The 26120-nt window shown below is 37.3% G+C and overlaps 1 protein-coding gene across 1 annotated transcript; it reads left to right on the top strand.

Moving 5' to 3' along the window:
• The first annotated feature begins 5314 nt into the window (after positions 1 to 5314).
• On the top strand, positions 5315 to 22140 carry LOC106004723 (olfactory receptor 5M11-like). Its single transcript, XM_045067626.1, has 3 exons — positions 5315 to 5893; positions 17194 to 17202; positions 21169 to 22140. The coding sequence occupies exons 1-3, from the start codon at positions 5315 to 5317 to the stop codon at positions 22138 to 22140; spliced, it is 1560 nt and encodes a 519-aa protein (XP_044923561.1).
• Positions 22141 to 26120: the final 3980 nt, after the last annotated feature.

The following is a 26120-nucleotide window of genomic DNA, read 5'->3' as shown; positions in this document are numbered from 1 at the left end:
CTGTTGAAGGACACAAATCTTTTCACTTTCTCTTATACTCTCTATGTTGACAGTACAGTGGTAAATACCAGGCTTTCCCTGAATGTTTTTAACCTTGTGGATGAATGAATGAATGCATGTCAGTAAACCTGCAGAAGTTTAGCATGGTGTGAGCTTGTCACATTTCTTTGCTTAATGGTCAACAATGTGGTATCAAGGACTATCCATTGGCCTGTTTGAATCCCAGGCTCACAATTTATAACTTGCCTCAACCAGGGCAAGTTACTTTATCTCTCTTAGCCTCAGTTTCCCATCTCTTAAGTGAAGATGAGAGTACCAGTGCCCCATGGAGTGGTGTGAGGAATTATTGAACTACTGCTTGCAGGGTGCTAAGCCTAATACCGGGCCCACACTGAGTGTCCAATGCCCATCACCTATGATTAATCATCCCCATTCTGATGTGTTTCCTGTGGATTCTTAAACTAATTAGTCACTGATTCCATTTCAACTCCCTACAGATTTCATGTGTGAGGAAGAAAGAACCATGCTTCATAAGACACAAAGTTACTTGGGAGGGGGTTGGATAATCAAGATTTGTTGTGTGTTCACTGAATTAAGCAAACATTTCACACTCCTTATATTATCCAGCAAGGTATCTGTTGATAAGCTACCATCGTGCAGGGAGTGGACTAGATGCTGAGATCACAGTCCTTGCTTGCAAGGGTTTGCAGTGTCATGGCAGCAAGAGAGATATTGGCAGGTAATGAAACAGAGTGTGTTAGATGGGGGAAGATCCCTTAAAGCACATGGCAAAGCGCTAAGTTCTTGAAAAAAAGAAATGGAAAACTCAGATGATCATCAAAATTTTGAGATGGAGATTTTCTGGTGTGCCTTCCCCAGAGATCTTAGGGCAAATAGGAAATTTAAAATGATGGAAAACAAGATCAAGGCATTTGATTAGCTTTCTGATCCCAGAGTGTCCTAGTTATTCCACAGAGGCCTGATTCCCCATGTAACACTCATTGAGGATATTCTGAAGATCTTATGAGACTTGCTTGATAACCTGTCTGTGCTTCCCACATCCTAGTATAAAGGTGGCTACATTTCATAGCCTAGAAAGGCTCCAGTGAAGTTCCTTAATGAGAAGTGAGAAAATAGGTGCATTTCAGAATCAGAAGTAAGTGTATGTGTTTTCATGTTATTTATTTTTAGCCAAGAGGAGATTGCAAAATGTCTCAAATTGAGGCACGGTAATTTGTACCTCGTTTGCGTGAAATATGCCCAAGCAAAGCCTTCTGTTCTCAGTTCCTGAGTTTGAAGCTCAACTAATTTCCTTAAAAAACAGGCTTTTGAAATTTCTATTGATCTCCCTTGATAATATTTTACAGATCTGTCACAGGTACAAAAGAATCAAAAAAAAGGCAGAAGTTCTACTTGCTGTAGAAAAACACGAGGACATTTTCAGGCATGTGTGAACGTTTACCCTATCATAAAGTTCTTAGACCTGGAGCCAGGGGATCTAAAAGCCCTTTACTTTTATCTATCACCTATCATCCATCCATCCATCTATCTATCTGTCTATCTATCTATCATCATCTATCCTCTATCTATCTATCAACTATCATCTACCTATCTTCCATTTATTTATCATCATCATCTATTATCTATTATTTATCTATGTATCTATTTATCCAGAATCACCTATCTATCTATCATCTAACTATCTAATCATCTATCACCTATCTATTTCTTTACTTTTTGGTAAGATTTTGAGTGTGTGCATTTATCCTCTTTGTGGATCCATAGTTATATTGGTTTCATTAGATTTTTATGAAATTTGTATTAGAAAAAAAAAGGAGGAAGTCTAAGGACCATTCTTCCACTGAATTCTTGCTGAGGGTTCTTCCTTAACTTACTTCCTTTTTCTTTCTTTTTTTTTTTTTTTTAATTTTCAGAAATGATATGTTTTCTCATTCTCTTGTAACTGAACAGGCTACAAAATTGATCTAGACAGCAACCCATTGAGTCGTGTTGCCCTCTAGCACATTCTCACCAGGGCTGAATCTTTGACTGACTTTTTCTATTTTTTCCTTTTCTCCTTTTTCTTCTCTTCACTTCTTCTTTTCACCGGGGTGCTACCCTCCTTCTATATCCCCATTATCAGCTCTGTTAGTCTCTGTGTTCCAGAAACACCTGGCTTCATGAGCCAGCATCTTGTGCAGTTGAACTCACCTGATTTCAGAAGCATGTTAAGCTAGGTTTCATGCCCAGCTGTCGCCATCCTGAAATGCTTGATAATTTTTGAACATAGATAACTAATAGACAGAACATAGATAACTAATATTCTTATTTTGTACCGGACCCTGTTTATTAGCTAATCCTAGTTCCAGGTTTTACCACTTGCAGCTTTGTACTGTCCTTTTGCAACTCCTTTGTTGGCTCTTTCTTCATTAGTTAGGGACTTTGCTTGGTTGTAAACTACTAAAGCCACAACTTGTTCAGAAGATACCTTTCACTCTAGCTTGACACAGGCTGCTGTGTCGTCTGTGATCTTCTTTCTCTGCAAACACATGTTATTCATTGTCTTTTTGGTGCCTGTCTAATAAGGACTTCTGTGCTACTTTTGAGTGGATATTTCTGGATCCCAACAAGTCACTGAGTTCATGGGTCCAGACTATTTCATATCCCACAGGCAGTCATTAAGTGATATGCAATAAATGAGTTTTTCTGCAACTGAGACTTTTAAGTCCAATTTCCTGCCATGCATTTTATAAATTTGAAATTTTGTATGAAATCCTGATCTTTTTCTTTCCTTTTTTCTCTGTCCTGGGAACACTGTCTACACTCTTTCTAGGGTTTCCTGGGTGCAAATGAATAGGAAATTATCTCCTTTTCCATTCTTTTGATGTCATTTAAAGAAATATGCTGTTTAATGGGTAATTTCCTGCTAGACACTTCTGGAAGTGTAGCTACAACTCTCTACTGACTTTTGTTCTGCAGTGAAGGTCATTTTTATTCTTGGTAGAAAATTCATAAGTGGAGATGAATCAGGCTTCCAAAGAAGTGAATCATTTACATTTTAGGGAACATCTAAGCTGGGACTTTTGCAACTCCTCTGCATGAAACCTGTACACATACACACATCCTTAGCAGTTCCAAAGAAAGATCACATATGGTGCCTTTGTCTCCGTTCTTTATTCTTCCTAGAATACCTTCTTAAAATAAGTTCACTGCTTGTGCTCATCCTCCTTCAGTTTGTTGCTAAAAAAAGTCACCGTTTCACGAGTACTTCAGTGATGTTACTATTTAAAAGTTGAACACCCTCTCCACAAAACTCCATTTGCTTTTTTTTCTTTTTTAAAAATTTTATTTTGTTTTTTCAGTGTTCCAAGATTCACTGTTTATGCACCACACCCAGTGCTCCATGCAATCTGTGCCCTCCTTAATACCCACCACCAGGCTCACCCATCCCCCCACTCTCCTCCCCTCCAAAACTCCATTTTCTTAATTTTTCTAACACTGCCATTTGCATCACCATATACTTAGTTGCATTCCTCTTTGTCTCTGTCCACTAGATGCGAATGCTAGAAGGGCAGGGATTTTTGAAGGTTCTGTTCATTTTGACATCTGCAGGGTCTTAGCCACATGATGTGTGGAGTATCAATAAACACTTACTTTATGAACATCTAGTTTGATGTCCACAATGACTTTAGGGGCAGGCAAAACAGATGTTCTCATTCCCATTTACAAATAAGGAAATGAAAACTCATGCTTAAGGATCGTTGGTCATTATCAGTAGCTTTTACTAGTACATTCAACCAATGTTAAGTACTTACCCTTCTGGATAAAGGAGATAAAGCCCAAAAAGGCACTCTCATTGGCTTTCTAAAACTTAGACTAAACTAAGTTTCAGGGACTCATTTGGAAATGAGATAAGAATCGGGCAAGTTTAAAAAAAAAAATTGAATATAAGAGAAGGGAGAAGGCAAACAAGAAAAGGCATTTGAGAGGAAGGAAGAGGAAATTCAACACCAGTAGTGATGTAAAGGGAGCTAAAAAAACCATGGGGATTGTCATACTATAGACAGAAAGAAGTTGTGATTAACAACATAAATACTGACTATGCAAAACTTGTTTCTTTATTGGCCCATTATATCATTACTGTAGACTGTTTGCAAAATACTGAGTGAGCATTAATGTGACTTGATTCTTTGTTCATTTATTTGCCGTAAGTTTATGAGAACTCTATGACTGTGCCTTTTAAAATTGTGAATCTGGGAACATCTGCTTCATAATCTCCTGGGTAATTGTTACATATGAAGATACCCATATCCCACATAAGAGGTTCTTAAACAAACTTTCTATGACTTTTCTTGATAGAAGCTTTCTAAGATATCTTTGTACATTAAAATTCAAAAGCTCTTATTTCTCCTAAGGACATGCTGTCATGTCAAGTTCCGTGGGGATACGGAGATGAGTAAAACACTTATAAGTAATTCATTTTTCATACTTACTCTATTTTTTCTTTTATTTTTAAAATTCAGTACGTTAAAAGTACTTAGAAGTCAGAGTATGCAGGGCATCTGGGCGGCTCTGTTGGTGGAGCATCCAACTCTTGATTTCGGTTCATGTTATGTCTCAGTGTTGTGGAATTAAGCCCTCTATCCAGCTCTCAGCTCAGCACAGAGTCTGACAGAGATTCTTTATCTCCTTCTGCCCCTCCCCCATTCATTCCCCCACTAACACACATTCTCTCTAAATAAATAAATAAAATCAAAAAGGAAAGAAAGAAAGAGAAAGAAAGAAAGAAAGAAAGGCAGAAAGAAAGAAAGAAAAAGAAATCATAGTGCAATAATGAGCTAGACTTTGTCCCTGCCCCTGAGGAAGGAGTATATGAGGAGTAGAAAGTAGACACGTTATGGTGATGTAATGTGCTACAGAATGAAAGAGAAGTAGGCAGCTTGTGCTGGAAGCATAAAACATACCAAGCCTTGTAGGATAAGTAGAGTTTGAGAAGCCAAAAATACTGCAGAGAAAAAAAGGATATGTAGCTCAGTTGTATACATGGATATAGGAATAGGTATAAATATTGTTATCCTTAGGTATAGCTATAGGTATAAATGTAGGTGTCTATATAGAGAAATATAATAGTAATTCAATATAAAGACAAATGAAATAATGGATTAGTAGAAGTACAGAATCTGTTTAGGGTAGTATAATATGAATGATACATGGAGATAATGAGAAAAATCATTTCAATAGTCAGTAATATGATTTGTACCTTCCTGTCTCCTTCATTTCTATTGTTTCTAGCACAGGTCCAGACCCTGAGAAAATGTCCATCACAAATAAGAGTGTAGTAACAGAATTCATTCTCCTGGGCCTTACAGATAGCCCCGAACTCCAGCCTCTCCTCTTTGTGCTGTTTCTGGGTGTGTACCTTACCACCCTCTTAGGCAACCTGGGCCTGATATTATTGATCAGGCTGGACTCTCACCTTCACACTCCCATGTACTTCTTCCTCACTAATTTGGCCTTTGTAGACTTGTGCTACACCTCAAATGCCACCCCGCAGATGTTGAGTAATTTCTTGTCAGAGAAGAAGACCATCACCTTTGCTGGCTGCTTTACACAGTGTTACATTTTCATCGCACTTCTCCTCACTGAGTTTTACATGCTGGCAGCAATGGCCTATGACCGCTATGTGGCCATATGTAACCCTTTGCACTATAGTATGAAAATGTCCAGGCGTGTTTGCATCTGCTTGGCCACATTTCCTTATGTCTACGGCTTCTCAGATGGGCTTTTGCAGGCCATCCTGACCTTCCGCTTGAGCTTCTGTAGATCCAATGTCATCAACCACTTCTACTGTGCTGACCCACCACTCATTAAGCTTTCTTGCTCTGATACTTATGTCAAAGAGCATGCCATGCTCATATCAGCTGGCTTCAACCTCTCCAACTCCCTCAGCATCATCCTGGTGTCCTACACCTTCATTATTGTTGCCATCCTCCGGATCAAATCAGCAGAGGGAAGGCACAAGGCATTCTCCACCTGTGGTTCCCACATGATGGCTGTGACCCTGTTTTATGGGACACTCTTCTGCATGTATGTAAGACCACCTACAGACAAGACTGTCGAGGAATCCAAAATCATAGCTGTCTTCTACACCTTTGTAAGTCCGCTGCTTAATCCACTGATATACAGTCTACGGAACAAAGATGTAAAGCGAGCCTTGAAGAATGTTTTCAGAAGAAATATGGTCACTAAGATGGAACTGCCTCCAATTTCCAGTAAATCATAAGTGAACCTTTGGCTCAAATATCTTTGCATCATGATGATGTATTTTGATATTTTCTATGAATATGTCTCAAATGTCTCAGCTAAAAATCTCAAGTCTGGAAAAAATGAGTTTCACTTATTAACCTAGGCTCTTGTCCCTCAACATGTGCTCCACAGATCAGCAGCAACAACATCACCTTGGCGTTTATTCGAAATTTAGCACCACATTCTGCACTTAGATCCACTACGATCAAATCTGGGTTTTGATTACATCATAGGTGATTTGTAAGCATATTAAATTTGAGAAGCACTGCTCTAAGAGAAAATTCCTACTTAATATTTCATAGGACTTTCCTGTGTTCTTATTGTTTACAACAATAAACAGGATAAAGATGCTCTTAGCTCAGTTCCCTGGATTTATTTTATTCCTATTACTGTCTATCTTTTGGGACTAGGGGTCTTTATGAAGCATCTTTCTGTACTTCTCTGACCTACTAAGTAAAGCTAAAACCATGAGTCACGAGAGTGATTCCTGTTTCTTGTGAATGTGCTTTTAGAAAAGGTCAGTAAAGGAATGGGAAGAGAGGAATATAGCTATTTTTTTTTTTTTTTCCTGCTTCAGAGTTTGTGGATCTTGTCTGTGGCCTCTGAACTATAGGGACTGACTTCTTCCTTCTGACCTGCAAGGCTGAATTTACGCACTCACGTCTAAGAAAAGAAAGAATACTTTCTGTGTCACTTGAATTTTAAAAATTGAAAATTTCTTGGCATTATCATTTATCTTCTTTTCCAGAAGATTTTTAAGTGAAGGTTTAAATTATTGATTTGAGTTTCACTTCTTTTCTCATATAAATGTTTATACAGTTTACCTAAACATGACTTTAGTTGAAAACCACTAAATTCAGTACTTTTTACATTCAGTTTGCAAAATATTCTTCTTTTTCCCAATGTGGCCTTCTTTAGCCTATAGGCCATTCAGAAGACCATGCTTAATTACCATGTACTTGGAATTTCAGAAGATATTTCATTGTTATTTATTTGTAATTTAATTTTGTTGTCTGAGAGCATATGCCTTATGATTTTAATCTTGGAAATTTACTAAATCTAGTGCTTTTTTCTAGCTCTATTGAGATATAATTGACATATAACATTGTAGCAGCTTAAGGTGTTCAATTTGATGATTTAATACACGTATATGTTGTGAAATGATTATCAAAAGACTATGAGTTAACACATGAATTGTGTCATATAAGCATGATTTGTTTGTATGTAGTGGTGGTAGTAGTGGAAACATTGAAGATCTATTCTCTTAGCACTTTCCAGGATACAGGACAGTATTGTTAACTATAGTCACCATGTAATACATTAGATTCCCCAGAGCTTATTCATCTTATACCTGAAGACTGTTGCCTTTGACCAACATCTCCCCATTTCTCATGTCCCCAGCCCTGCCACCCAGCATTGTACTGTTTCTGTGAGTCTGACATTTTTAGATTCCACATAAAAGTTAGATCATATAGTCTTAGTCTCTCTGACTTATTTCACTTAACCTAATACCCTCAAGGCTCATCCATGCTGACACCAATGGCAATTTCCACTTCTTAATGATGGGATAATCTTCCATTGCATATCACCTGTGTTCCTTCATCTGCAAATGGACACTTGTTTCCATGTCTTGACTACTGTGATTAATGCTGCAGTGCATGTGAGGGTGCAGACATCTCTACAAGTTCATGATTTCATTTCCTCTAGACATAGCCCCAGAAAGAGGGCTTACTGGATCGCATCATAGTTCTATTTTTGATTTTTTGAGCAAGTTCCCTACTGTTTCCATACTGACTGTACTGATTTACATTTCCATCAGCAAATGCACATGTGTTGCTTTTTCTCCATGTCTTCTCCAGAACTTGTTATCTTTCATCTTTTTGATAATAGCCATATTAATAGCTGTAAAGTTATAGCTCACTGTGGCTTTCATTTGCATTTCTCTGAAGCACTTTTTCATTACCTGTCAGTTATTTGCATGTTTTCTTGGGGAAAATTTATTCAGGTCCCTTGTCCACTTCTTAATTAGTTCTTTGTTTTTTGTATTGAGTTGTATAATTTTTTATATATTTTGGACCTTAACCTCTTCTTGCATATAATGTTTGCAGATATTGTCTCCCAATCCATAGGTTGTGTTTTCATTTTGTTGATTGTTTCTTTTGTTGTGCAGAAGCTTTTAAATTTAATATGGTCTAATTTTCCTTTTGTTGCTTGTGCTTTCAGTGTCATTTACAGAGAACCATTGCCAAGATCAATGTCAAATAACCTATTTCCAATGGCAGGTCTTAGATTTAAGTCCTTAATTCATTTCAAGTTAATCTGTCTGTGTGTGGTATAAGATAGAGACCCAATGTAATTATTTGGCATGTGGTTATCCAGTTTTCCCATCGCCACTCACTGAAGAAACTATCCTTTCCACATTGAGTATTTTTGACTCCCTTGTCAAGTATCAGTTGACCTTACATGCATGGGTTTATTTCTAAGCTCACAATTCTGTTTCATTGGTCTATGTGTCTGTTCCCCCCCCCCTTTTGTTTTGTTTTGTTTTATTTTATGCCAGTACCATGCTGTTTTCATTATTATAGCTTTGTAGAATAATTTGAAACTAGGAAGTGTGATACGTCTGGCTTTGTCCTTTCTCATGTTTGTCTTGGCTATTTGAGGTCTTTTGCGGTTCCATATGAATTTTAGGACTTTTTTTTTTTTTTTTTGACTGGTATTGAACTCACAGATGAGTTTTGGGAGTATGGACATTTTAACAATTTTAACTTTCTTTGACTCCATAAATCCTTGGTATGTATGTATTTATTTATTTATTTTTTTCAATTTCTTTAATCAAAGACTTGTTTTTAATTTACAGATCTTTATGTATTTAAAAAATTATTTATTTATTTGACAGAGAGATCACAATTAGGCAGAGAGGCAGGCAGAGAGAGAAGGGGGAAGTTGGCTTCCTGCCAAGCAGAGAGCCCAATGTGGGCTCGATTCCAGGACCCTGAGATCATGACCTGAACTGAAAGCAAAGGCTTAACCCACTGAGCCATCACCCAGGCCCCCCAAGACCTTTATGTTTTGGTTAAATTTGTTCCTAAGTATTTTATTTTTCTTCATGTTATTTTAAAAGGGATTTTTTTCTTTATTTCTTCATCATATACCATTGTTATTACTATATAAAGCTATAGCTTGGGTGCCTGGATGGCTCGGTTGTTTAAGCAACTGCCTTTGGCTGAGGTCATGATCCTGGAGTCCTGGGATCAAGTCCCACATCAGGCTCCCTGCTCAGCAGGGAGTTTGCTTCTCTCCCATACTCTCTCTCATTCTCTCTCTCTCTCAAAAAAAAAAAAATAAATAAAATCTAAAAAAAAAAATGTAACTTATTTTTGCATTGTAATTTTTCATTCTGCATAAACTTACTGATTCATTTATTCTAACAGTTGTTTGATAGTGTTTTTAGGGTTTTCTGTGTATAAGATCATATCATCTGTAGAGACAATTTTACTTTTTTCTTTCTGACTTCCAGTATTATGTTGAATAAGAGTGGCGATAGTGGTCACCTTTGTCTAATTTCTGATCATAGAGGAGAGCTTTCAAGTTTTTACCATGAAGTATGATATTAGTTGTAGGCTTGTCAAATATAGATTCATGTAGGCTTTTTCTATACCCAATTTGTTTAGAGTTTTTAGGATAGGACGTGAGTATTGTAAAATACATTTTATGCATTTATTGAGATGATCATATAATTTTAATATTTTATTCTATTAATGGATACATCTTTTCTTCACAAATAACAAATCCCTATAGACAAAGTGTACTATATAATAGATAATGGGTACAAATGAATTTGAATTTTGCTTTTAAAGTTTGATATGTGTAATTTGAACAAGGGTTTTAACTTCTTTTATCCTTAGCTTACTTTTGTTTGATAATAATAATAAAATATTTTAGGTTTTTAAAAATATTACTTTATTATTGTGTACTTTACATGCAATAAAATGTGTCCATTTTAAGCACAACTCAATGTGTTTTGACAAATGTGTTTATCTCTATAACTGCAACCACAATTGATACATAGAACATTTCATCACTTACAATACATATTTTATCCCTTTGCTGACAGTTACTTTCTCACATACCTAGCTTTTGATAATCACAATGTACTTTCCTAACTTATTTTTATTTATTATTTCTTAAATATTATTTATTAAATATCATTTATTATATAAATATTTAAATTTATATTTCATATAAATGGAATGAAACTATATACAGTATATGTGTGTATATTCTTGGACTAAGCAAAATATTTCTGAGAATCATCTAGTTGTTCTATGAATCCATAATTTGATTTATTTTCTATTAATGAATAGGATTGCATTTTTAAAATTTACCTCAATGTGTTTATCCACCCATCCATTATTGGAATCTGAGTCGTTTCATTAAGTATCAGACTTGTCTTAAGTGTTGGTCTTAACAAAGGAGTGATTTCAAGTGCAAACTAAGATTCTCCCACCAACCTGAAATAAATTCACATGGAACTGAGGTGATTCAATTAAAAACCATGACTTTCTATCTTCTTATGTAAAAACTGCTTTTTCTTTCGTCCTCAACTGATCAAGTCACCATGGATATAAAGTCATCACCTCTGAGATACCTTGCTAGACTTTTGTAGGCAGAACTGATCATTTTCCATACGAATGTTCCATTCTACTTTGTAACTAAAATTTTGGGTGCATTTCTGCTATATTCAATAATAGGGCCAAAAAATTAAATTAGGTTGTGACGTTGGAATGGGTAATTAGAAGATAATAATAAGTTTAGGGATCTTCAGCAAACCACAGAGCACTTGCCCTGTAATGTAGGAAGCTTCTCCTCAGCTCTCATGTGCTTCCATGCTAGAATGCAAGCCATGCAGAGTCGGATTATACTGATCTTAAGAAGAATTTCATGATTTTGTAATTAGTGCAACATGTGTCAATTTAAAAATGCTATGTCACCCAAAGGCATTGGTAGGTGAAATACGGCTCTATTTCTTCAGTAAATTCACTCAAAATTTATGTATGGAGCCCTTAGGATGTTTGAGTCCCTGTGCTGAGTGTTGTGTATAGAGTGAATATAAAATGTCAGTCTCTGATCCTCTCAGAATTCATGGCCTGGAAGGAAAGACAAATCTTGAGCCAACAGACATTCCATTTACAATTAGCATTGTAATGAATGTCATAGAGGAACTGAAGGAGGTCACATAAGAGAGAACAGTTACTGTGGTGAGGAGGATTAATGAGGTGGAGGAATTCCTCTCTCAGAAATTGACATGGAAGCTGCCGTCTAAAGTATGAGCAGGCATGGACCCTAGGACGTTTGGGAGAAGTGGTATTCAAAGCAGGGACACGGCTTACCAGAAATTTCTGAATTTGCAAAAAAGGTGGTCATGAGACCAGCACCGCTAGACCAGTGAATGAGGGAGAGATTGACAGAGAACATAGAGGAAGATGATATTCGGAACTTTGATTTCAATACATCATTTGCCGAATGTGCCACAGCTGAAGACTTCACAGTTGGACTAAGGACTATGAGCACATGGACCGTATCATTTTATCTTTGTATCTCTTGGATGAGTCGATAATTGGACACTTGGTAAATGGTAAGAAAAGATAGACGTACTATTTTTACTTTTAGCATGTTTGTTTTCACTTGTGGGCAGATGAACAACTTTTGTTAAATGATATGTTCACCAGTTTTTCGTGAAATATTATCTTCTAACACCGGGACTTAACATGTTGAATGAAATCTGCCGTGGCTCATTATGATATCTTATCCAAATGGTTTTACTCACTGGGTTTAATAACCTTACCGCTTTAATCTAGATATCAAAGTCCTTTCAGCAAACGTTCATTCAATAGCAACTATGTGGACAAAACACAATTCAGACTAGGGAAAATCACAAAACATAAATCCCGTGGATTATATTTTTATTTTATGTCTTTTTTAATTGTCCTTTTACCTAACTAGAATAAATGGTGATCCATAATGCAACGACTCCATGAGAATAAACTTCTGGTCACTCAAAGCAATCAGCTCAAAATGATCACAAACTGGGGGTGCCTGGGAGGCTCAGTTGTTTAAACATCCAGCTCTTGATTTTGGCTCAGATCATGATCTCAGGGTCATGATCCCAGGATTATGAGATCCAGCCCCACCATGGGACCTGTGCTCAGCAGGGAGTCTGCTGCAGATTTTCTCTCTCTCCCCCGATTTTCTTCTGCCCTTTCCCCACCACATGATTCTTTCTCCCTCTCTCAAAATAAATATATAAACCTTTAAAAAAAAATTACTACTAACTGATGCAAACACATTGTGAAAATCCCAAGACTCTAATTAGTGTATCTACATAAATAACTATTTCCCTGGAGTTTTCTATTTTAGTAATACTGAAATTATTTCTTCAGGGTAGGTAAAAATATTTCAAGAATAAGAGCTTCAAATTACAGTTTGGGTATAAATCACTCCCAGGAACTCATCCCTTGGACCACTAGTGTCTCTGAGTCTTTCCTGGGGTCAGGTAGGAATGACAGCTCTGACTTCTATACCTGCACTTTCTCTTCTTGTTTCAGTTTTGGATTTTAATCAGGAAGAGTTAGGTGACAACAAAAGCAACTTTAATTTCTTGGCTAGTTAGAATGAGTTGGTGTGTATTTTTTTTTAATTATTCACTAGAAAACAGAAAAGTCTCATTGGAATTATGTGTTTACACTGATCATTTTACTTTGAAAATATTGTTCTCCCCAGTCATTCAATAATTTAACACACACTGAATAAGCATATAAGACGAAGCACCTGATAATCTCGTAATTTTGCAAAATAGTATCTGTTGAATGAATACCCTCCCCAAAAACTTAAATCATTGAAAAGAGACAGATCAGGAATTGTTATACTCATTCTGGAAAAAATAAAGCTCTTATAGAACTTAATAAATCTTTTAAAAAATTATTTGAGAGAGAAACTTTTGGGGAAAATTTATATTAACTAAGAGACACATGGCTAGTAATGAGTGTAGGATTTGTAACTACATAAATGCTGAGTCAGAATGTTATCAATGATGGACATTTTAGAATTTATTTAGCCAAAGTCCTGATATTGAATAAATGGGGACTGAAGTCCAAATAAGGAAACTCACTATAACAAGGTAAAAAAAAAAATGTTTTCTAAATGAAGACTCAAAAGAGTTTTTACTGATAGTATTCGTTGGTATGAAGCCATCCTGTGTAACATGATCCAAAATTTAGGTTCATTCATTGTAATCAGGTAATGTACCTTGCTCTTAAATTTGTGAGACTTTGGAATGGAAACTGAAGAGGAAGATGCTGGAGTTCATTATGGTGGAGGAGACAAGGAAGATGCTCCTTCTGGAAAATTAATATTCACACGAGATGATTGACGGCTCCACCAACTAACTGACTTGTTTGCCTGTTTCTTCATTTCCTACCTTAAAATATTACTATTTTTCCAGATATTCCTGAACATTTATCTATCTATATGACCCATTGACGTGTCTGTATGCTGGATTACTGACCCTATACTTCAATAATCCTTATTTCTCTTGTCTGTGGTCCTTTCCTTGGCTTCAGTTATCTCCTAGTCTCACACTCAATCCATCTTATAAAACAACAAAATGGTGACTGTATGCACATGGAATAGTTCCTATGTATAACGGCAGCTCAACCTTACCTGCTCCTTTGGACATGTGCCTTTTAACGGGACCCTGAAGAGGGCAAACTTTTCCCCAAATGAACATTTCAACATGCAGAGTGTCAGGGACCAGTGATAACTTACAGAAATGAGCTTTGCACTTTGATATTAAGTGGGAGAATAGGAAATTCTCGGAACTCCACATTTTTACCATATATTCATCATGTTTACTAATTTACCACATATGGCATGAGGTTTTTGCTCAATAATCCCTACTAAATTAGAGTACTGTTTTGTTTTCTTGCATTTTTAGGTAATAAAAATACATATCCATATCAACATCCTTATGAATCAACTTCAAGTGGGCATGGAAAAATCTGTGTAGTCTATTATTTTGTTTATCTATGAGCATTCCAATCCAGAGAAAAGCAGATTTACATTATTGAGGCAGTGAACCCTTATGCTGAGTTTTATTTTCATTACATTTTTTTTAAATAAAGGACACAGATTTTTAAAAAATCATTGCTACTTACATTGACTTCTAATTACCCAGAAGTTTCCAATTGGACGCCAATGTCGTAAGGAGACACTTGTTTAGGAGGATGTCTTGTTCCCTTCTTCACTGAAATTTAATTATTTTTCTGGGTGATATTTCTCATACAGGCAGCAAAATATGCATGAGAGACCTCTCCAATAATTCAGTATGAATTAGACGCCGATGTCGTAAGCAGACACTTGTTTAGGAGGATATCTGGTTCCCTTCTTCACTGAAATTTAATTATTTTTCTCGGTGATATTTCTCATACAGGCAGCAAAATATGCATGAGAGATCTCTCCAATAATTCGGTATGAATTACTTGGCACTCTACGTTGAAATAGGAGTTAAAAAATCAGAGTTGTGGAGGATAAATTTGCTACTCCTTGAATAATTATCAAATAAATGAACCATCTTTCCACTACGGGGCATCCTGGGTCCAGTAAACTTAAAGAGGAAGCTATCTAAGGCAGTTCCCACTATCTACCAAATTTTGTTTATAGAAATAGAAATAACACTCAGTTGAATTTCTAGCAAGTCTCCCAAAATCATTCAGGGACTTATTTCCAGTGGAAAAAGGCTTTAGTTCAAAAGCAGCAAATTTGAATTTACCATTGAGGTCTACCAAAGAGATTTAAATTTGCCAACAGTATTTGTCAAATACACATTTCCGATCTCAAATGTCTTCATTTTTTTGAGATATTGAGAATCATGTTCTCAGATACTTTTGGTCTTCATAAAATTTGAATCAGGCAAGAAATTCAGATTGATTTTGGAAATGAGAGTCATGGATGGCAAGATAGGGTTATAAAAAGACGGGAAGAGCTACTAGGGAGGCATGATTTTAAAAGAACATGTGGTAGTTTCAACACAAAAAAGTTAAAATATGTATAAATTATATACGAGTACTTAAAATATTTGGAACATAGTTTTATCCACATATATGTAAATTACTATATACTTTATCCCAAACACTTAATAAGCAACCATTATTATTTGTTTGATGTGATATAATGTGCAAATAGATGCTCGTGCTTAGGGTCCTGCTGTAGAGAATATGTGTTTGGCAGTAGAAAACTCCTGTGCTCACCTGCGATTGATAGACAGAGCTCTGTTGTCACAATGCATTCTATAGCCCTGGGAGCGCTTAGATGTTTTTCTGCTTGTTTCTATTCCTTCCCGTTTATAGAGTTCCTCTTCCATGCTCAGTAGTCCTTCAAACAGTTTTTTCTTTTTTCTTTTCTTTTCTTTTTCTTTTCTTTTTTTTTTTTTTTTTGAGACCATGAGTGAATGATCAATTCAAAAGTGCTTTAATAGTGTACCAGGGGCACTACTGAAGGAAGGTGTTTTCCAAATAGTGCAAAATAGGTCTTACATCCCTGTATTTTGTGTTGCTCCTGAGGGGCAAGGATTCTAGCAATCTCTGGTACTCAGTGTGGAAATTAGGGATTCTAAGAGAACACTCGAGATGCTCCAGGCCCTTTGAACTAGTAAGCTTGGGAAAGGCTGCACGTTCTTGCCCATCCTCGAAGCTTCACAATGCACTGTGGGCATATAAAAGGCTCTGAGATCTGAGATTCCCTGCAATCCAGAAACCCATTTTCCTTTTCTTTTGCAAAACTCAGCATTATATTTTAAATTAAGAATCATTTTATTAAAAATCAAAGCACCACAAACATTTCTTTGTTGGTTGGTTTCATTGTGAGCATATTAATTCATCGAGTCATTCAGATAGGATGATTTTTCTTCAAATACTTAATCTTCTTATGAAAAATAAAGTATAGTTTTTCCTCTCTTTGCATCTTTCCTTCTGTTCCCAGTCATTTCTTATAAAGTATATCTTTTTTTTTTGTAATTTATTTTTTTCAGTGTTCCAAGATTCATTGTTTATGTGTCACACCCAGTGCTCCATGCAATACGTGCCCTCCTTAATACCTGTCACCTGGCTTGCCCATCCCTCCACCCCTCTCCCCTCCAAAACCCTCAGTTTGTTGCTCAGAGTCCATACTCTCTCGTGGTTTGTCTCCCTCTCTGATTTACCCCAACTATTTCTCCCCTCCATCTCCGTATGTCTTCCATGTTATTCCTTATGCTCCACAAGTAAGTGAAACCATATGATAATTGACTCTCTCTGCTTGACTTATTTCTCTCAGCATTTTTCAAACTTAATTTCACCATAGACCTATTTTGTTGCCTGATATCCAGTTATTCTGCTGCACATAGTTTTGAAAATACTAATCTAAAAATCCAGGTGTCAGCAAATTTAAGATTTGTAGGGACCTCATTTGCAATTGTTCTTGCTCTATATGACTTGTAGCATTCTTCTAAAGGTAAAATAAAACAGAATAGCCTCATTGCTTTGTAAACCAGAAGTGCGTATGTGTATAGAAAAAAATACTGTACATGTCCTCTGCCCATTTCTTGATTGGATTATTTGTTCTTTGGGTGTTGAGTTTGCTAAGTTCTTTATAGATTCTGGACAATAGTCCTTTATCTGATATGTCGTTTGTAAATATCTTCTCCCATTCTGTCAGTTGTCTTTTGATTTTGTGAACTGTTTCCTTTGCTGTGCAAAAGCTTTTGATCTTGATGAAATCCCAATAGTTCATTTTTGCCCTTGCTTCCCTTGCCTTTGGCGTTGTTCCTAGGAAGATGTTGCTGCGGCTGAGGTCAAAGAGGTTGCTGCCTGTGTTCTCCTCAAGGATTTTGATGGATTCCTTTCGCACATTGAGGTCCTTCATCCATTTGGAGTCTATTTTTGTGTGTGGTGTAAGGAAATGGTCCAATTTCATTTTTCTGCATGTGGCTGTCCAATTTTCCCAGCACCATTTATTGAAGAGGCTGTCTTTTTTCCATTGGACATTCTTTCCTGCTTTGGGCAGAGGACATGAGCAGACATTTCTGCAAAGAAGACATCCAGATGGCCAACAGACACATGAAAAAGTGCTCCATATCACTCGGCATCAGGGAAATACAAATCAAAACCACAATGCGATATCACCTCACACCAGTCAGAATGGCTAAAATCAACAAGTCAGGAAATGACAGATGCTGGCAAGGATGCGGAGAAAGGGGAACCCTCCTACACTGTTGGTGGGAACGCAAGCTGGTGCAACGTCTCTGGAAAACAGCATGGAGGTTCCTCAAAATGTTGAAAATAGAACTGCCCTATGACCCAGCAATTGCACTATTGGGCATTTACCCTAAAGATACAAACGTAGTGATCCAAAGGGGCACGTGTACTCGAATGTTTATAGCAGCAATGTCCACAATAGCCAAACTATGGAAAGAACCTAGATGTCCATCAACAGATGAATGGATCAATAAGATGTGGTATATATACACAATGGAATACTATGCAGCCATCAAAAGAAATGAAATCTTGCCATTTGCGACAACATGGATGGAACTAGAGCGTATCATGCTTAGCGAAATAAGTCAAGCGGAGAAAGACAACTATCATATGATCTCCCTGATATGAGGAAGTGGTGATGCAACATGGGGGCTTAAGTGGGTAGGAGAAGAATCAATGAAACAAGATGGGATTGGGAGGGAGACAAACCATAAGTGACTCTTAATCTCACAAAACAAACTGAGGGTTGTTGGGGGGAGGGGGTTTGGGAGAAGGGGGTGGGATTATGGACATTGGGGAGGGTATGTGTTTTGGTGAGTGCTGTGAAGTGTGTAAACCTGGTGATTCACAGACCTGTACCCCTGGGGATAAAAATATATGTTTATAAATAAAAAAAAAAGGATAAATGGAAAAAAAAAAAGAAAAAAATACTGTAATCAGAATGTAGTCTTTTCTTCCTAAATTGTAGAATGTGGTTGATAAACTATTTAAGGGGAACTAGAGCAGACAAGTTAAATTCCATCTTCCCTTTATATATATATGTAAAGATTTTATTTATTTATTTGACACACAGAGAGAGAGATCACAAGGAGGCAGAGAGGCAGCCAGAGAAAAAGAGGGGGAAGCAGGTTCTCCACTGAGCAGAGAACCTTATGCTGGGCTCAATCCCAGGACCCTGAGATCATAACTTGAGCTAAAGGCAGAAGGTTAATTCACTGAGCCACCTAGGCACCCCTCTCCTTTATCTTTTTATTGTCTTTATTAGTTGTTAAATATAATATGATGGCCAAGCAGATGCTAGCATTTAGGGCATAGTTATACAGACTATACAGATTTAAAGATTAGATGAATCTCATAATGCCATCAAAATGGAAGATTTACCTGTGAAAGTGAATATTTTCCAAGTGGAGTCATATTTCTGGTGAGTGAGAAAAAGCCCTTTTGCTATTTATACAAATCCAGATTCTCAAATTAGAGTGATTTTCTTCTCAACGGCCAAAGTTGTAGACTTAAGCCCTGCAAATTACCTCCACTTCAAATTAACAGGGAATGTTGGCTCCAACCCATCGCCATAATTTAGGTGTGGTGGATATAGACCCACACACACCCTCAGATATATATCCTAAAGATATGCTACCGTGTAGATTTCAGGAGTCATCATACTTTTTGGCTTGGGATAAGGACTTTAGTTTGACTGCTTACCACTGCGTAAATGTTTTATTTGGCACAATAGAAGACCCATCTCTGCATCTATGTGCAATATCTTTGATTTCTCTGGCAGGCCTCCTATCTCTGTATGTAGCATTTCCTCTGAAAGTCCTCCCTTCTCTTGCCTTTCTAGAAACTTAGTAATCCAGCAAGTTCTGGTTAAGCGTTATCAATCTTTGATGCTATCCTGATTTCTGAACACATTTACTATGTTCAAATATTTATTATTGAGCCCATTATAACCTTAATTTCCTCTTCATATGCCTCCTTTACCATGAAGATCCCAACCAGTGCTCTCCTGAGAAGCACTGTTACCCACTACCTTGTCTGCCTAAACATCACTGAGCCAAAGTAGCTAACTTTGGAGGGTACTTGCTTCCATCTTCAGGAACAGCTCAGATACTAGAATAGAAATACAGTTGGTGACACTGGCATTGAATGATATTACTATTTGCATCTCAGTGGATCAGTCTTACAGGCTTCTTTTGTGGTACTCCGGTAAGGATAAGTTTACACATGGAAGTATTTGCCAACATTGCATGTGGTAAGTTTCACATTACATAATGAATTCTGATACCTGTTTAAATTTGGAACTCTTAAGCTCTTGGAACATGGAGCCCACATCACTGTATAGTAACCTGAGTGGCTGCTGGCTCTTTGATTCACTTCTGCTCACCTTCAGACCCAGCCCACGTCACTCATTCTTATTATCCAAATGGCTCCCAGAGTCATTTGAGTTCTGATCCCTTATCTTACTTAGTCTATCAATTTAAAAATAGCCCAGGAAAACACAAAGAATCCATGACCGAAATACATTCTCCAGACTCCTGGAAAAATTATTCGTTATTTAATTTTAAATTATAATTCATATTATAATGAACTGATAATTTTATCTAAAAGCGTAATGCTTTTGTTATAACTAGTATCACCTGAACTCTGTGCTAAGAATAATTCTATCTCTCCCAATTGATTTTTGCTTTATAATTTCTGGGCATTGTAATTCTGTAGTGAAGAAATTGAACTATTTACATAATGCTGCTAAAAAGTTTAGAGTCCAATTTGTGTTGTTTCAGTAGCACACACATGCAACTATGCTGTAAACTTAAATGCTTTCTAAGATAAATTTTAAAAAATGGATAAGCAAACAATTCTATAATCTTAAGTTTTGGCCACTTCTCTTCCCCCCAATACCCATATCTCCCTTTCTTGATTCATACAGGTGCTTCAGAATGAATGTCCCTACTTTAGTAATTTATATTGGGCTTTGTTATTTTCAAATTTGGGATCTTTGTCTTTGGTCTGCTTGCATAGGAATACCACATTTCCCTGTATTTTATTGATAGAGCAGCAAAACAGGTTCCAGAGAATTTCCTTCAAACCGCTATAATTTGGGGTTCTCTCATACAGCCAGTAGGGGTTGCAAGTCTCAAAAGTTGAGCTTCTAAATATGCAAACACTGTTGACTGTTGAGTGTTTTCAAACACATGTCACCATTTAGTCTGGCACCATTCCCAGGATCAATGATGAAGCCTATGATTTTATAGTGAACCATAAGTAACAACTGGTCATTCAGTCCATTCGTAGACAAACTTTTTTTGTCATTAGGCCACCCCCGCCCCCATTCCAGAACAGGCTGCGTCACAGGGTCTGTTGTCTTGGGAATCATCTGCACATTACACACCCAGCTCATAAGGGCTCCAAAGTTCTTTTTTTGTTTGTTTGTTTGTTTATTTGACAGACAGCTAGAGAGAGAGCACAAGTAAGCAGAGCATCAGGGAGAGGGGGAGAGAGAGAAGCAGGCTCTCTGCTGAGTAGGGAGCCCGATGTGGGGCTCGATCCCTGGACCCTAGAATCACGACCCGAGCCGAAGGCAGCCACTGAACCAACTGAGCCACCCAGGCGCCCCAGGGCCACGGCATTCTTAAAAGTCTCAGCTCTTCCAACTGCAGACACTGGTAATAGTTTTGTGTAAGGATGATGGAGAGTGTGAGAATGGAGAATGAGAGAGAGAAATACATAATGGATTTCTCACTCACTTCTCACTTTATTTTATTCATCTAAGTGAACACTGCTGGCAGCTAAGAAAATGGTCAGAGGAAATTCCACCCTGGTGACTGAATTTGTTCTCTTGGGATTAACAGATCGTCCAGAGCTTCAGCCCGTCCTCTTTGTGCTATTTCTGGGTGTGTACCTCACCACCCTCTTGGGCAACCTGGGCCTGATATTATTGATCAGGCTGGACTCTCACCTTCACACACCCATGTACTTCTTCCTCACTAATTTGGCCTTTGTAGACTTGTGCTACACCTCAAATTCCACCCCGCAGATGTTGAGTAATTTCTTGTCAGAGAAGAAGACCATCACCTTTGCTGGCTGCTTTACACAGTGTTACATTTTCATCGCACTTCTCCTCACTGAGTTTTACATGCTGGCAGCAATGGCCTATGACCGCTATGTGGCCATATGTAACCCTTTGCAGTATAATATGAAAATGTCCAGGCGCGTTTGCATCTGCTTGGCCACATTTCCTTATGTCTATGGCTTCTCAGACGGGCTCTTGCAGGCCATCCTGACCTTCCGCTTGAGCTTCTGTAGATCCAATGTCATCAACCACTTCTACTGTGCTGACCCACCACTCATTAAGCTTTCTTGCTCCGATACTTATGTCAAAGAGCATGCCATGCTCATATCAGCTGGCTTCAACCTCTCCAACTCCCTCAGCATCATCCTGGTGTCCTACACCTTCATTATTACTGCCATCCTCCGGATCAAATCAGCAGAGGGAAGGCACAAGGCATTCTCCACCTGTGGTTCCCACATGATGGCTGTGACCCTGTTTTATGGGACACTCTTCTGCATGTATGTAAGACCATCAACAGATAAGACTGTCAAGGAATCCAAAATCATAGCTGTCTTCTACACCTTTGTAAGTCCGCTGCTTAATCCACTGATATACAGTCTACGGAATAAAGATGTAAAGCGAGGCTTGAAGAATGTCCTCAGAAGAAATATGGTCACTAAGATGGAACTGCCTCCAGTTTCCAGTAAATCATAAGTGAACCGTTGGCTCAAAACTTTGCATCTTGATGATGTATTTTGATATTTTCTATGAATATGTCTCAAATGTTACAGTTAAAAATTTTGTCTGGGAAAAAATGAGTTTCACTTATTAATCTAGGCTCTTGTCCCTCAACATGTGCTCCACAGATCAGCAGCAACAACATTACCTTGGGTTTATTCGAAATTTAGCACCACATTCTGCACTTAGATCCACTACATCCAAATCTGGGTTTTAATCACATCATAGGTGATTTGTAAGCATATTAAATTTGAGAAGCACTGCTCTAAGAGAAAATACCCACTTAATATGTCATAGGACTTTCCTGTGTTCTTATTGTTTACAACAATAAACAGGATAAAGATGCTCTTAGCTCAGTTCCTTGGATTTATTTTATTCCTATTACCGTCTATCTTTTGGGACTAGGAGTTTTTATGAAACATCTTTCTAGTCTTCTCTGACCTACTAAGTAAAGCTAAAAACCATGAGTCATGAGAGTGATTCCTGTTTCTTGTGAATGTGCTTTTAGAAAAGGTCAGTAAAGGAATGGGAAGAGAGGAATACAGTGATCTTTTTTTTTTTTTTTTTTTTTTTTTTTTTTTCCTGCTTCAGAGGTTGTGGATCCTGTCTGTGACTTCTGAACTGTAGAGACTGACGTCTTCCTTCTGACCTGCGAGCCTTTAAGACCTTACATACTCAGGTCTAGGAAAATAAAGAATACTTCTGTGTCAATTGAATTTTAAAAATTGAGAATTTCTTGGCATTATCGTTTATCTTCTTTTCCAGATTTTTAAATTAAGATTTTTTAATTTTTTAAATTTATTTTAATTAATTAATTTATTTATTATTTACATTTTTAAAAATTAATTAATTTATTTTCAGAAAAACAGTATTCATTATTTTTTCACCACACCCAGTGCTCCATGCAATCTGTGCCCTCTACAATACCCACCACCTGGTACCCCAACCTCACACCCCCCGCCACTTCCAACCCGTCAGATTGTTCAGAGTCCATAGTCTCTCATGATTCACCTCCCCTTCCAATTTACCCCAACTCCCTTATCCTCTCTAACATCTCTTGTCCTCCATGGTATTTGTTATGCTCCACAAATAAGTGAAACTATATGATAATTGACTCTCTCTGTTTGACATATTTCACTCAGCATAATCTCTTCCAGTTCCGTCCATGTTGCTACAAAAGTTGGGTATTCATCCTTTCTGATGCAGGCATCATACTCCATAGTGTATATGACCACATCTTCCTTATCCATTCGTCCATTGAAGGGCATCTTGGTTCTTTCCATAGTTTGGCAACCGTGGGCATTGCAGCTATAAACATTGGGGTACAGATGGCCATTCTTTTCATGACATCTGTATCTTTGGGGTAAATACCCAGGAGTGCAATTGCAGGGTCATAGGGAAGTTCTATTTTTAATTTCTTGAGGAATCTCCACACTGTTTTCCAAAGAGGCTGCACCAACTTGCATTCCCACCAACAGTGTAAGAGGGTTCCCCTTTCTCCACATCCTCTCCAACACACATTGTTTCCTGACTTGCTAATTTTCGCCATTTTAACTGGTGTAAGGTGGTATCTCAATGTGGTTTTAATTTGAATCTCCCTAATGATGATGAACATTTTTTCATGTGTCTGCTAGCCATTTGCATGTCTTGATTGGAGAAGTGTCTGTTCATATCTTCTGCCCATTGTTTGATATGTTTGCCCACAAGTCCTTGCCCTGTAATGTAAAAAGCTTCTCCTCAGCTCTCATGTGCTTCCATGCTAGAATGCAAGCCATGCAGAGTCGGATTATACTGACCTTTAGAAGAATTTCATGATTTTGTAATTAGTGCAAAATGTGTCAATTTAAAAATGCTATGTCAACCCAAAGGCACTGGTAGGTGAAATATGGCTCTATTTCTTCAGTAAATGCACTCAAAATTTATGTATGGAGCCCTTAGGATGTTTGAGTCCCTGTGCTGAGTGTTGTGTATAGAGTGAATATAAAATGTCAGTCTCTGATCCTCTCAGAATTCATGGCCTGGAAGGAAAGACAAATCTTGAGCCAACAGACATTCCATTTACAATTAGCATTGTAATGAATGTCATAGAGGAACTGAAGGAGGTCACATAAGTGAGAACAGTTACTGTGGTGAGGAGGCTTAATGAGGTGGAGGAATTCCTCTCTCAGAAATTGACATGGAAGCTGCCGTCTAAAGTATGAGCAGGCATGGACCCTAGGACGTTTGGGAGAAGTGGTATTCAAAGCAGGGACACGGCTTACCAGAAATTTCTGAATTTGCAAAAAAGGTGGTCATGAGACCAGCACCGCTAGACCAGTGAATGAGAGAGAGATTGAGAGAGAACATAGAGGAAGATGATATTCGGAACTTTGATTTCAATACATCATTTGCCGAATGTGCCACAGCTGAAGACTTCACAGTTGGACTAAGGACTATGAGCACATGGACTGTATCATTTTATCTTTGTATCTCTTGGATGAATCGATAATTGGACACTTGGTAAATGGTAAGAAAAGATAGACGTACTATTTTTACTTTTAGCATGTTTGTTTTCACTTGTGGGCAGATGAACAACTTTTGTTAAATGATATGTTCACCAGTTTTTCGTGAAATATTATCTTCTAACACCGGGACTTAACATGTTGAATGAAATCTGCCGTGGCTCATTATGATATCTTATCCAAATGGTTTTACTCACTGGGTTTAATAACCTTACCGCTTTAATCTAGATATCAAAGTCCTTTCAGCAAACGTTCATTCAATAGCAACTATGTGGACAAAACACAATTCAGACTAGGGAAAATCACAAAACATAAATCCCGTGGATTATATTTTTATTTTATGTCTTTTTTAATTGTCCTTTTACCTAACTAGAATAAATGGTGATCCATAATGCAAAGACTCCATGAGAATAAACTTCTGGTCACTCAAAGCAATCAGCTCAAAATGATCACAAACTGGGGGTGCCTGGGAGGCTCAGTTGTTTAAACATCCAGCTCTTGATTTTGGCTCAGATCATGATCTCAGGGTCATGATCCCAGGATTATGAGATCCAGCCCCACCATGGGACCTGTGCTCAGCAGGGAGTCTGCTGCAGATTTTCTCTCTCTCCCCCGATTTTCTTCTGCCCTTTCCCCACCACATGATTCTTTCTCCCTCTCTCAAAATAAATATATAAATCTTTAAAAAAAAATTACTACTAACTGATGCAAACACATTGTGAAAATCCCAAGACTCTAATTAGTGTATCTACATAAATAACTATTTCCCTGGAGTTTTCTATTTTAGTAATACTGAAATTATTTCTTCAGGGTAGGTAAAAATATTTCAAGAATAAGAGCTTCAAATTACAGTTTGGGTATAAATCACTCCCAGGAACTCATCCCTTGGACCACTAGTGTCTCTGAGTCTTTCCTGGGGTCAGGTAGGAATGACAGCTCTGACTTCTATACCTGCACTTTCTCTTCTTGTTTCAGTTTTGGATTTTAATCAGGAAGAGTTAGGTGACAACAAAAGCAACTTTAATTTCTTGGCTAGTTAGAATGAGTTGGTGTGTATTTTTTTTTAATTATTCACTAGAAAACAGAAAAGTCTCATTGGAATTATGTGTTTACACTGATCATTTTACTTTGAAAATATTGTTCTCCCCAGTCATTCAATAATTTAACACACACTGAATAAGCATATAAGACGAAGCACCTGATAATCTCGTAATTTTGCAAAATAGTATCTGTTGAATGAATACCCTCCCAAAAAACTTAAATCATTGAAAAGAGACAGATCAGGAATTGTTATACTCATTCTGGAAAAAATAAAGCTCTTATAGAACCTAATAAATCTTTTAAAAAATTATTTGAGAGAGAAACTTTTGGGGAAAATTTATATTAACTAAGAGACACATGGCTAGTAATGAGTGTAGGATTTGTAACTACATAAATGCTGAGTCAGAATGCTAT

The sequence above is a fragment of the Mustela putorius genome, unplaced genomic scaffold (genome assembly GCF_011764305.1).
Source record: "Mustela putorius furo isolate JIRA1106 unplaced genomic scaffold, ASM1176430v1.1 tig00000127_pilon_pilon_pilon, whole genome shotgun sequence".
Classification (NCBI taxonomy): Eukaryota; Metazoa; Chordata; class Mammalia; order Carnivora; family Mustelidae; genus Mustela; species Mustela putorius.
This window is presented reverse-complemented; position numbering and strand designations above follow the sequence as displayed.

Coding starts and splice junctions, on each gene's coding strand:
- LOC106004723 (XM_045067626.1), top strand. CDS start 5,315: ATGTCCATCACAAATAAGAGTGTAGTAACAGAATTCATTCTCCTGGGC.